At 53.2% G+C, this 12,976-nt stretch overlaps 1 protein-coding gene across 2 annotated transcripts; it reads right to left on the bottom strand.

Moving 5' to 3' along the window:
- Positions 1-61: 61 nt before the first annotated feature.
- LRRC25 (leucine rich repeat containing 25) lies at positions 62-6,569 on the bottom strand. 2 transcript variants are annotated; one of them, XM_054539928.2, is made up of 3 exons: positions 6,367-6,569; positions 5,099-5,886; positions 62-1,053 (listed from the first exon to the last, which is right to left on the bottom strand). In XM_054539928.2, exons 2-3 carry the CDS (start codon positions 5,875-5,877, stop codon positions 915-917), a joined length of 918 nt encoding a protein of 305 aa, XP_054395903.2. In that variant the 5' UTR covers positions 5,878-5,886; positions 6,367-6,569; the 3' UTR covers positions 62-914. The 2 variants fall into 2 exon arrangements, with proteins under 2 accessions (XP_054395903.2, XP_002828973.3); XM_002828927.5 differs by having other exon boundaries at positions 5,099-6,546.
- Positions 6,570-12,976: the final 6,407 nt, after the last annotated feature.

Here is a 12,976-nt window from a genome sequence, read left to right on the forward strand (position 1 = left end):
AGGGACAGCTTCTCAGAGGAGGTGGCATTGCACAAGGGTCTTGAAGGATTTTCTCAGAATATTAGAGCTAAAGCAATATATATATTTTTATTTTGGGGGTGGTGTGGGCTGCTCTGGAGGCCGAGCCTGGAGATCAGGGACCTGGGAAGGGGCCCTGAGAGGGGCAGAAGGGAGGAATGTGGCTGGGCACGGTGGCCAAGCCTGTAATCCCAGCACTTCAGGAGGCCAAGGCAGGCAGATCGCTTGAGGTCATTAGTTCAAGACCAGCCTGGCCAACATGGTGAAACCCTGTCTCTATTACAAATACAAAAATTAGCTGGGCGTGGTGGCGGGTGCTGTAATCCCAGCTACTCGGGAGGCTGAGGCAGGAGAATCGCTTGAACCCGGGAGGCAGGTGTTGCAGTGAGCTGAGATTGCACCACTGCACTCCAGCCTGGGTGACAGAGTGAGACTTGGTTTCAAAAACAAACAAACAAAAAAACGACAAAAAAAAAAAAAAAACAGGGATTGGAGGTGGGGAGCAATTTGGGAGTCTCAGATGGAGACTTGGTCTTAGAACTCAGAAATCCCCACCTTGAGGAACCCACTCACCCTGAGCCAGAAGCCTCATCAGCCTCAAAGCATTTATTGAGCACTGCCTGTACATCCACAGGAGGGTGACGACAGGATTGACACAGTGACCCTCCTGTCCCCTTGTTGGGGGTCTCTCCTCTTCCCCCTCTAGGGGCTGAGGGGGCTGAGGAGCGGCACGGGGGATAGGGAGGGAGCAGCAGAGCTTCCTGGGGCCTCAAGGACAATACTTTCCTGTCCCCATTCTTCAGATGGGGAAACTGAGGCCAGGCAGGAGTTAGGATGCCCTGAGTGACCCAGCAGGGACTGAAGGGGTTCTGGGTGGAGGTTGCGACATCTTAGGCTCAGTGCCCGGGGATCACGTACTCCTCTTCATCCATCGGGGCCTGGCCCAGTGACTGCAGGTTACAGTAGACAGGCTGGGAAGCCAGGTCGATGTCCTTGTAGTTCATGTAAAAGTCATTGTCCTCTGAAGGGTGAGCCCTGGGGGGACAGACAGACCAGGGTAAGTGTGGGAGGGGGAGGACTCAGGGGACAGGCGCATGAGCTTTGAGAAAGTTCAGAGTGGGCCAGGTGCTCTGGTTCACGCCTGTAATCCAGCACTTTGGGAGGCTGAGGTGGGTGGATCACCTGAGATCAGGAGTTCAAGACCAGCCTGGACAACATGATGAAACCTCGTCTCTATTAAAAATACAAAAATTAGCCAGGCATGGTGGCACATGCCTGTAGTCCCAGCTACTCGGGAGGCTGAGGCAGGAGAATCACTTGAACCCAGGAGGTAGAGGTTGTAGTGAGCCGAGATCGTGCCATTGCACTCCAGCCTGGGAGACAGCAAGACCATCTCAGAAAGAAAAAAAAAAAAGAAAGCTTCAGAGTGGCTCAGTCCACTGCGAATATTTACATATGGGGAAACTGTGGCACGGGCTAGTGTTCTGACTCCCAGCCAGCCCCACCTCTCTGAGGAGGCTGGGGGAGGGCAGTGATTTAGGGAAGGTTCTGTGGGTGTAACGCTGCGGTCTGAGGACCCTGAACCCTTTTTCCTTCCTTAAAAATGAGATAGTGGCCAGGCGTGGTGACTCACGCCTGTAATCCCAGCACTTTGGGAGGCCAAGGCAGAAGGTCTGCCTGAGGCCAGGAGTTTGAGACCATCCTGGGCAACATGGTGAGACCCCATCTCTATGAAAAATTAAAAAATTATTCAGGCGTGGTGACGTGTGCCTGGAGTCCCATCTACTCGGGAGGCTGAGGTGGGAGGATCGCTTGAGCCCAGGAGGTCGAGCCTACAGTGAGCCGTTATCACACCACTGCACTGCAGCCTGGATGACAGAGGGAGACCCCGTCTCAAAAAAAACAGAAATTGAGGTAGCTGTTCATTATTACATTAAAATCTAAATTTTTGTTTCCTCTTGAAAAATCGGAAGCTCTGGCCACGTCAGTCATGTGCACACAAGTGGCTGCACCCACACTCTGTGCTCCTTCCGATGGGAAATGCTTTCACCACAGAAGCAACTGACTTTGTGGCCCTCATATATAAAAGCAAGTCTCTGAGCCTCAGTTTCTGCATCTATAGAATTGGTCAAGGAGCAGGGAGCTACTTAGGAATATTTGTTATGGTCAGCAAGACCTCCAGAGAACTTTCCTGCCTCCTGAACATTCTAATTCCGACCCAGCTCCTCTTGTAAAAAGGGCCACCGGGCCAGGTGCGGTGGCTCATGCCTATAATCCAAGCACTTTGGGAGGCCAAGGCGGGCAGATCACCTGAGGTCGGGAGTTCAAGACCAGCCTGGCCAACATGGCAACACCCCGTCTCTACTAAAATTAGCCGGGTGTGATGGTGGGCACCTGTAATCCCAGCTACTCGGGAGGCTGAGGCAGGAGGCAGGAGAATCACTTGAACCTGGGAGGTGAAGGTTGTAGTGAGCCGAGATCATGCCATTGCACTCTAGCCTGGGTGACAGAGCAGGAAAAAAAAAAGACAAAAGGGCTACTTTGGGTTATACTCTAGTATGAATTGCCCACCAACCCCTAAGTGGTTGTAGGGGGACAAACAGGACTGGGACGCAGGGTTTGTGTCCTGTCTTTTTTGACTGGTTATGTGACCTTGGACAAGTCATTTTCCTGCCTCCCAGAGCCTCCATGTCTGTAACTGTAAGACGCAGGGTGGAAATGACACAGTCAATTCTAAACACAGTGTTTCTGGAGGCCAGTACATAAAGGAGGCTGATCCGGAAGCCTCGGGGACAGGGAGGCCAAGATGGACATCAGAGCACAGGCTGCTTTTGTGAGTCCAGTGTCTTCAACACCCTGCCTCAGACCATTTCTGCTTTTGAGCCATGTTTACATCTGCTTTGCATATTTTCTCCTTTCTCACCAACAGCCTTCCGATAGCCTCCCCACCTCCTGGCACGGACTCTGCTGCCCAAACACAGCCATGGCCGTGGCCCCTTCCTGCTTGGTCCTCCCTGTTCCTCTCAGGCCTCAGCTTTCAAGTCATCCCTTCTCAAAAACCATTCACAGCAAATTCTCTGTTCTTTCCCACCTCTGGGTCTCTGCCCCTGAGGGTCCCACCCCTTGAAATTCCCTCCATTCCCTTTTCCAACCTAGAAAAGCTTTTCTTTTCTTTTTTTTTTTTCTTTCTTTCTTTTTTTTTTTTTTTTTTGAGACGGAGTCTCGCTCTGTCACCCAGGCTGGGGTGCAGTGGTGCGATCTGGGCCCACTGCAACCTCCACCTCCTGGGTTCAAGTGATTCTTCCTGCCTCAGCCTCCCAAGTAGCTGGGATTACATGCACCCACCACCATGCCCGGCTAATTTTTGTATTTTTAGTAGAGACAGGGTTTCACCATATTGGCCAGGCTGGTCTCGAACTCCTGACCTCGTGATCCTCCTGCCTCGGCCTCCCAAAGTGTTGGGATTACAGGCATGAGCCACCGTGCCTGGCCTAATTTTTGTATTTTTTAGTAGAGACAGGGTTTCACCATGTTGGTCAGGCTGGTCTTGAGGTCCTGACCACAGGTGATCTGACCGCCTTGGCCTCGAAAAGTGCTGGGATTATAGGCATGAGCTACCGCACCCCACACCAATCTAGAAAAGTTCACCTCATTTGTCTAAGCCCAGCAAAATCATCTAGAAGCCAGTGGCAGTGGCTCACACCCATAATCCCAGCACTTTGGGAGGCTAAGACATGAGGATCACTTGAGGCCGAGAGTTTGAGACCAGCCTGAGAAACATAGCAAGATCCCCATCTCTACGAAAAATACAGAAATTAGTTGGGTGCGGCGGCATGTGCCTGTGGTCCCAACTACTCTGGAGACTGAGGCAGGAGGATCACTTGAGGCCAGGAGCTTGAGGCTGCAGTGATCTGTGATGGCGCCACTGCACTCCAGCCTGGGCGACAGAATGAGACTTTCTCAAAAAAAAAAAAAAAAAAAAATGTCGGCTGGGCGCGGTGGCTCACACCTGTAATCCCAGCACTTAAGGAGGCCGAGGTGGGCGGCTCATGAGGTCAGGAGATCGAGACCATCCTGGCTAACACAGTGAAACCCTGCCTCTACTAAAAATACAAAAAATTAGCCTGGCATGGTGGCGGGCGCCTGTAGTCCCAGCTACTCGGGAGGCTGAGGCAGGAGAATGGCGTGAACCGGAGAGGCGGAGCTGGCAATGAGCCAAGATCACGTCACTGCACTCTAGCCTGGGTGACAGAGCCAGAATCTGTCTCAAAAAAAAAAAAAAAAAGGTCATCTAGTGGTGATGGGACTTTGTAGGGCACCTCTTTAGCATCTCATGTGTGTCATGGGGAAATGGGGGGCTGTCCCCATTCTATGGAGACAGAAATGGAGGTTCAGAGACAGCCTTGGGTCACATGGGACCTGGGCCTATGCTGCTGACCGCCACCGCAGAGCCCCAACTCCGCTCAAGCAGTTGCCTCCTGTCTCCCCATCCTTGGCCGCCAGAAACTGGGTTTACAGGTCATAAGGGGGAAGTTTGTCCCATATATGGGAACTCACTTAATTCTTACCCCAACACACTATGATGGGGGCTGTAATTCTCCCTCATTTTACTTTATTTTATTGATTTTATTTTTGAGATGGAGTCTCACTCTGTCACCCAGGCTGGAGTGCAATGGCATAAACTTGGCTCACTGCAACCTCTGACTCCCAGGTTCAAGCAATTCTCTTGCCTCAGCCTCCTGAGTAGCTGGGACCACAGGCGCCCGCCACCACACCTGGCTAATTTTTGTATTTTTAGTACTGACTGGGTTTCACCGTGTTGGCCAGGCTGGTCTCGAACTCCTGACTTCAAGTGATCTGCCTGCCTTGGCCTCCCAAAGTGCTAGGATTACAGGTGTGAGCCACCACGTCCAGTCCTCTCCCCATTTTATAGATGAGGAGACTGAGGCTCAGAGAAGTAAAGCTATTCACCTAAGATCCCACAGCCTTCAAGTGGCAGAGCTGGGATTTGAACCCCGGCCATCTGGGTGTGGAGGCTTAGTATTTACCACTTTGGCAGGTGTCTCAGTGGCTTACTTACCCTTGTTCAGCCCACTGGTGCTCGGTTGCTGGCTGGCCCACAAACATGTTCTCGTAGTCGGGAGTGGAGGGGCAGGATGGCATGGCCACTTGGGGCTTGGGGGCACTCCGGCTGCCGTACCGTGGCTGCAAGCCTAAACCGGGCTTGGGCCCATCCTGAGCAGCCCAGGGCTTGTCCAGCTCCCGGCTTCTGACCACTCGGCATCGCCAGAGTCTCCAGGCCAGCACGGGACCAGCGATGGCAAGTCCAAGAAGCAGGCACCCGCTGACCACCACTGCCCCGATAGTTGCAGGGGCCAGGCCAGGGGCGCAGCTGACCTCCAGGAAGGCAGAGAGGTTGTGCTGGGAGCTGGTTGTGTCCCAGCAGAGCAGAGGCTTCTGGCCAGAGCAGTTGTCTCGGCGGACGTCGTGCCAGGACTCCAGGGCACAGCTGCAGTCAGCCTGCAAGTCAAGGTCACAGCGGGCGGCCAGCGCCCCATCCACACGGGACAGCGGGTTGCGTAGCACGTTCAGGACCTCAAGCTTCTGCAGGTGGGCAAAGAAGGTCACTGGAAGCTCTCGCAGGCCGTTCCCAGACAGGTCAAGGAGAATCACGTTGCTGGCCCGCAGAGACTGGTTGTGGGGCAGGCTCAGGCTGAGGCCACTGAAATTCAGGCACGAGGCACTGAACTCCGCGTTCCAGTCCACATCCGCGGAGGACACGGTGCACGACAGTTCCAGGCTGTCTGACTCCGGCAGCAGCAGCGGCAACAGCAGCGTCCATGCCAGGGTGCCCCCCATTCAAGCAACCTATGTAGAGACACCGGAATCCTAGCCCTGAGCTCAGCCCTGTGGTAGCCCTCGCCTCCACCGCTAGTGTTTATTATTATAGCTCAGACCAGCTCAAGCCACTTCTGAAATGGTAAAACGCAGCCCCAGTCTGGTCGCCTCCTTTGGCTGGTGGGTTGCCTCAGTCTCCCCTTCTGGGGAATGGGTAGGTAACCCCAGTGCCTAGCGGGCTTGGAAGGCGAGGAGGAGACCCGGCCCAGTTAACCCCTTCTTCTATGTCCTGAACATTTGTGGCGCCCTCGTTGGCCAGGATGGGGCCCTGTGCAAATAAGCGGTTGCCTTGGAAACGGCCCCGCCCCCTGATCCCGCTCCCGGTATCTCCCAGAACCGCGGGTCGCTGGGAAGTCCTGGGATAGGGTGGAGTGGGGGCTGCTGAAAGGGTCTTCCCAGGTCTGGTTTGCAGTCCCTGCACAGGTTCAAGTTCTAGAGCCTCAATCCTACCTTTTGTGTCCCACTGCCACGCTTTTGCCTCTGCGATGCTGGAAAAGCTACGGCGCCCAGAGGCTGCGTCCTGGCCCACCTGGACACGGGGGCCGCAGCGGCCACGGCCAGCACCCTCCGCAGCGCTGCTGGGGTCGCTGGCGTTCCTCTGGCTCTGCACCCAGCGACTCAGGGGGAAGAGGAACTGGTGTCTGGGTGGAGTGCAGAGGGGAAGAATGAAGACAGAGATCCGCCCCCTTGCAGGGCCTCAAGGTTCTCACCAGAGGTGGATGGAAAGCAAGGGGGAGGGGTGGCCCAGGGTCCCGCTTCCCTCTTGCTAGAACCCAGTGACTTCATGTCCTCTATTAGCACCCCAACTGACTGCCACCTCATCAACTCGCTTCTCGATCTCAGCTTGGTTGGTTCCCAGCTCATGCAGTCATTTATTCATTCAACAAGCATCACCCACGCTGGGCCCCCAAGAGGCCTCAGCCCTGACCAGGTCCTCAAGGAGCTATCTTAAGAGAGGACAGAGCTGGACATAGACACTCCTAGTCCCATGCAGTCAAGGAAGGTCCAGAGGAAAAGACAGGGTCCTGGAAGGCTTCCTGGAGGAGGAGGCATTACAGTTGGGGCTTCAACGCATGAGTAGGAGTTCACCAAGATTCCCCAAACCTATCATTGGCTCTCCAAGCTCCTTCAAACCTCTCCCACTGAGTTCTTGCACAATGGCACCTCTATGCTGGAGGGGACAGTGAGGAGGGCTCCCAGCAGCTTGAGAAAATGTAGCTGGCTGGGATAGCATGGTTAGGAGTGGAGAGGATAGAAGGAATTGGTGGTGGGGGAAGAGGTCCATGTGGAGCCAAGGCAGGTGCATGGGCAGAGGGGCACTGGCTCAAGAAGTCCCTTTGGAGTGAGCCTGGTGTCTGGGGTGGGCAACGTGGGGAGGAGGCTGAGGTCCCAGAAGCAGATGGGGGCCTGAGGCAGACTGGAGGGGTAGTAGCGACAAAAGTGATACTGAGGAGGGGTGGGCTGGGAGAAGGCCTCACCTGAACCTGGTGTCAGGTGAACCAGGTTCCAACCTATGCCAGCCCCTGACTCACTGTGCCACCTTAACTGTGTGTGCCACCATGTCCACAGCTGTCAAATGCACAGAGGCTTCTCCGGGATCTGGGAGTCTGGGAGTCCACTCCCCCACGTTTTCCCCTCTCCTCAGCCTCTGTCCTTCGCATCGCCAAACTCCGAGAAATGGTCAAAGGCTTTGAACGGAGCCCTTGAAGAAAAAGCAGGAAACTGCTCTTCAACATGTCCAGAGATGCTCATTCTTGCCAGGTGCAGTGGCTCACGCCTGTAATCCCAACACTTTGGGAGGCTGAAGTGAGCAGATCGCTTGAGCCCAGGAGTTCGAGACCAGCCTGGCCATCATGGTGAAACCCCGTCTCTACTTCAAAAAATACAAAAATTAGCCAGGTGTGGTGGTATGTGCCTATAGTCCCAGCTACTCGGGAGGCTGAGGCAGGAGAATTGTTTGAACCCAGGAGGCAGAGGCTGCAGTGAGCCAAGATCACTCCACTGCATTCCAGCCTGGGCAACAGAGTGAGACCTGTCTCAAAAAAAAAAAAAGTTCACACTTAATAAGAAAACTGCAAATCACAAACTGTCTTCACCAATCAAATTGGCAAAAATCCAACAGTGCAATGACATTCTGTGCCAGCCAGGCTGTGGGGTGTGTCCATGGTGTAGCGTTGGTGGAGGGCACCCTGGCACAGGCCACCGGAATGATAAACTCATGTGCCTGCTGACACAGCAAGTCCACTTCTGGGAATCTCTGCCTGAATATTTGCATGTTTACAGTGTGAACTGACTAACGAATAAAAAAATGTGGCTCAGCCTGGGTGTGGTGGCTCATGCCTGTAATCCCAGCACTTTGGGGGACCAAGGTGGGCGGATCATGAGGTCAGGAGTACGAGACCAGCCTGGCGGACATGGTGAAACCCCGTCTCCACTAAAAATACAAAAATTAGCTGGGCATGGTGGCACGTGCCTATAATCCCAGCTACTAGGGAGGCTGAGGCAGGAGAATCGCTTGAACCCAGGAGGCGGAGGTTGCAGTGAGCTGAGATCATGCCACTGCACTCCAGTTTGGGTGTTAGAGCGAGACTCCATCTCAATAATAATAATAATTTAAAAATTAGCCAGGCATGGTGGCTTCAGCCTGTAGTTCCAGCTACTTCAGAGGCTGAGGTGGGAGGATCCCTTGAGCCCAGAAGGTTGTGACTGCAGTGAGCCGTGATTGTGCCACTCCACTCCAGCCTATGCAGCAGAGCAAGACCCTATCTCTAAAAAATAATATAAAATAAATGGCGGGGCCGGGCGCGGTGGCTCATGCCTGTAATCCCAGCACTTTGGGAGGCTGAGGCGGGCGGATCATCTGAGGTCCAGAGTTTGAGACCAGCCTGACCAACGTGGATAAACCCCGTCTCTATTAGACCAAATACACAAAATTAGCCGGGCGTGGTGGTGCATGCCTGTAATCCCAGCTACTTGGGAGGCTGAGGCAGGAGAATCGCTTGAGCCCGGGAGGTAGAGGTTGCACTTGAGCCAAGATCACGGCACTGCACTCCAGCCTGGGCAACAAGAGCAAAACTCCATCTCAAAATAATAATAATAAATAAATAAATAAATAAATAAATAAATAAATCGGCTAAAATGTTCAGTTTTATGTTATGTGTATGTTGCAGGTTTGTTTGTTTGTTTGTTTGTTTGAGAAGGCAAAGTCGGGCGTGGTGGCTCACACCTGTAATCGCAGCACTTTGGGAGGCTAAGGTGGGTGGATCACAAGGTCAGGAGATTGAGACCAACCTGGCCAACATTGTGAAACCCTGTCTCTACCAAAAATACGAAAAATTAGCTGGGCGTGGTGGCATGTACCTGTAATCCCAGCTACTCGGGAGGCTGAGGCAGGAGAATCACTTGAACCAGGGAGTTGGAGGTTGCAGTAAGCCCAGATCGCGCCACAGCATTCCAGCCTAGTGACAGAGTGAGACTTCATCTAAAAAAAAAAAAAGAGAGAGAGAGAGAAGGCAAAAAGATGCTCCAGGCTCAAAGTGATTCATTGCAGCATTGTTTGTTACATGAAAAAAATAAAATGGGCCAGGCACAGTGAGTCATGCCTGTAATCCCAGCACTTTGGGAGGCCAAGATAGGAGGATCGCTTGAGCCCAGGAGTTCAAGACTAGCCTGGGCAACATGGTGAAACCCCATGTCTACAAAAAAAAAAAAAAAAAAAAAAAAAAAGAATTAGCTGGGAGTGGTGGCACATCCTCGTACTTCCAGCTACTCGGGAAGCTAAGGCAGGAGGATCGCTTGGGTCTGGGAGGCAGAGGCTGAAGTGAGCCGAAATCGTGCCACTGCACTCCAGCCTGGGGTGACAGAGTGCAGAGTGATACTCTGCCTCAGGAAGAAGGAAAAAAAAAACAAAACGGAAATAACTTAAAGGATTGGTTACATCAGTAACAGTTCAATTCATCCATCCTAGCATGCCACAGAGTTCTGAAAATGAAATTATAAATATCTATGAACCTATAAGGAAAGACTCATTCATTTCCTCTGCAAGCCTTTATGAAGTTCCTGTTGTATACCAGGTACTACAAACCACAGACACAGCAGTGAATAAAACAGACAAAAATCCCAGCCCCCGCTCCCCCCACCTCTCACTGTAGTTGGGGAAACAGACAACAGGCAGAATCCATCAGGAAAATATATCAAGTGCAGGTGGTGGGAATGCTGCAAAGAAAAATAAGGGCAGGAAATGAGATGGGGAAACTTTTATTTATTTATTTATTTATTTATTTATTTATTTATTTATTTGAGAAGGAGTTTTGCTCTTGTTGCCCAGGCTGGAGTGCAGTGGCGTGATCTCGGCTCACTGCAACCTCCACCTCCCGGGTTCAAGCGATTCTCCTGCCTCAGCCTCCCAAGTAGCTGGGATTACAGGCGCATGGGACCACGCCCAGCTAACTTTTTGTATTTTTAGTAGAGACGGGGTTTCACCATGTTGGCCAGGCTGGTCGTGAACTCCTGACCTCAGGTGATCCACCCTCCTCGGCCTCCCAGAGTGTTGGGATTACGGGCGTGAGCCACTAAGCCTGGCTGCAGAAGCAACTCTTCAATGGGATGATCAAGGAACCCCTTAGGGAGTAAGGAGGAAGGGATGTGGGGAACAGCATCCAGGAGTGGGAACAGCATGTGCAAAGGCCCCATGGTGGGAGCAGACCTGGGTGGAGAGCAGATGTCTCCAAATGTTTGTTCAGGCTGCTCTAACAAATACGCCGTAAACTGGGGTAGCTTATGAACAACAGTTCTGGAAGCTGGGAAGTCCAAGATCAAGGCACCAGCAGATTCACTTCCTAGTTTGCAGATGACTGTCTTCTCACTGTGTCCTCAGTAGACAGCAGAGGGAGCAGGGGAGCTCTTGGGGCCTCTTTTATAAGCAGCAGAGGGATGGAGGAGCCCAGCCAGCAGTGAGCCTCATGCAGCTGCACGTCCTCCACGCCCAGTTCTGAGGCCTCTTAGAAAAAAAGGAAATAAAGAAATGAGGAAGTGCCAGACCCGAGGCTGCAGGTGGTGGGGGACAGGCAGGCCTGGGATCTGGGATAGTGAGTTTTGGAGGTGGGTCTGGGGGAGCTGGGGGCCTTGGAGTCTGAGGTCTGTGGGGTCCTGAGATCTGGGGACTCTGAGATCTGGGGATCCAGGGGTCGGAGAGTCCTGGAATCTAAGGATCCTGGGGTCTGGGGGTCCTAAAGTCTGAGGATCCAGAGGTTTGGGAGTCCTAGGATCTAGGGGTCTTGGGATATGGGGGTTTGGTGGGGGGGGGTCTAGGGGTCTGGGGATCCAGAGGTCTGAAAGTCTTGGGGTCTGGGGGTCCAGGGGTCTGGTGGTTCTGAAGTCTGGGGATCCAGAGGTCTGGGAGTCTTGGGATCTGGGGGTCCTGCAGTCTGGGGGCCCTGGAGTTTGGTAGTCCTGGGGTCTGGGGTGTAGGGAAAAGAAAAAGAGATCAGACTGTTACTGTGTCTATGTAGAAAAGGAAGACATAAGAAACTTCATTTTGACCCGTACCCTGAACAACTGCTTTGCCCTGAGATGCTGTTAATCTGTAACTTTGGCCCCAACCTTGAGCTCACAGAAATATGTGTTGTATTGAATCAAGGTTTAAGGGATTTAGGGCTGTGCAGGATGTGCTTTGCTAATAAAATGTTTACAGGCAATATGCTTGATAAAAGTCATCGCCATTCTCCATTCTCAAGTAACCGGGGACACAATCCACTGCAGAAAGCCGCAGGGACCTCTGCTCTGGAAAGTCAGGTACTGTCCAAGATTTCTCCCCATGTGATAGTCTGAAACATGGCCTCATGGGATGGGAAAGATCTGATCGTCCCCCCAGCCCGACACCTATGAAGGGTCTGTGCTGAGGAGGATTAGTAAAAGAGGAAGGCCTCTTGCAGTTGAGCTAAGAGGAAGGCCTCTGTCTCCTGCCTGCCCCTGGGAACTGAATGTCTTGGTATAAAACCCGATTGTACATTTGTTCAATTCTGAGATAGGAGAAAAACCGCCCTATGGCGGGAGGCAAGACGTATTGGCAGCAATGCTGCTCTGTTACTCTTTACTCCACTGAGATGTTTGGGTGGAGAGAAGTATAAATCTGGCCTACGTGCACATCCAGGCGCAGTACCTTCTCTTGAACTTGTGACACAGATTCCTTTGCTCACATGTTTTCTTGCTGACCGCCTCCCCACTATCACCCTGCTCTCTTGATGCATTCCTCTTGCTGAGATAATGAAAATAGTAATCAATAAATACTGAGAGAACTCAGAGACGGGTGCCGGTGCAGGTCCTTGGTGTGCTGAGCGCGGGTCCCCTGGGCCCACTGTTCTTTCTCTATAGTCTGTCTCTGTGTCTTATGTCTTTTCTCAGTCTCTCATCCCACCTGATGAGATATCCCACAGGTGTGGAGGGGCAGGCCACCCCTTCATGCAGGTCTTAGGATGTGAGGGTTCTGAGGTCTGTGGGTTCTGGGGTATGGGGATCCAGAGGTCTGGGAGTCTTGCGGTTTGGGGGTCCTGGGGCCTGAGGGGCCTGGGGTCTGGGGATCCTGGGGTCTGGGGATCCAGAAGTCTGGGGGTCCTGGGGTCTTGGGGTCCTAAGGTCTGGGAGTCTTGGGGTCTGGGGGTGCTGGGGTGTAGGGATCCAGAGGTCTGGGAGTCTTGGGGTCTGGGGCTGCTGGGGTCTGGGCCTTCCTGACACAGCCCCAGCTGGCTACTCCCAGGTTTCTGGGAAAGGGGACAACTCAAGGCTCCACTGGCCTCATCCCTGGCTGAAGGGAGCCTGGAACTTTCAGACGCCACCTCCCTGTGGTCCCTCTGCTGCCCCCTGATGTACCTGAAGCCGTCCCAGGCTTGACTCCCAGGCAGGGCCAGCCAGTCTGCACAAACCTCCAGGCGGCCGCCAGAGATGGCCCCAGACAGAGAGACACCAGCCCGCCCCCCAGGGATACTCAGAGATGCCAAGAGACCCTCAGAAACACTTGGGGGCCACCATAGGCATGCAGAGACACCTAGGGACACTCAGAAAC

The sequence above is a fragment of the Pongo abelii genome, chromosome 20, assembly GCF_028885655.2.
Source record: "Pongo abelii isolate AG06213 chromosome 20, NHGRI_mPonAbe1-v2.0_pri, whole genome shotgun sequence".
NCBI classification, from domain to species: Eukaryota; Metazoa; Chordata; class Mammalia; order Primates; family Hominidae; genus Pongo; species Pongo abelii.

What these genes read in the sequence shown, in the direction of transcription:
- LRRC25 (XM_054539928.2), bottom strand. Translation starts at nt 5,877, where the DNA reads ATGGGGGGCACCCTGGCATGGACGCTGCTGTTGCCGCTGCTGCTGCCG. An exon ending in CACCAGTGGGCTGAACAAGG is followed by an intron (nt 1,054 to 5,098) that starts GTAAGTAAGCCA and finishes CTGTCCCCCCAG; the next exon opens with GGCTCACCCTTCAGAGGACA.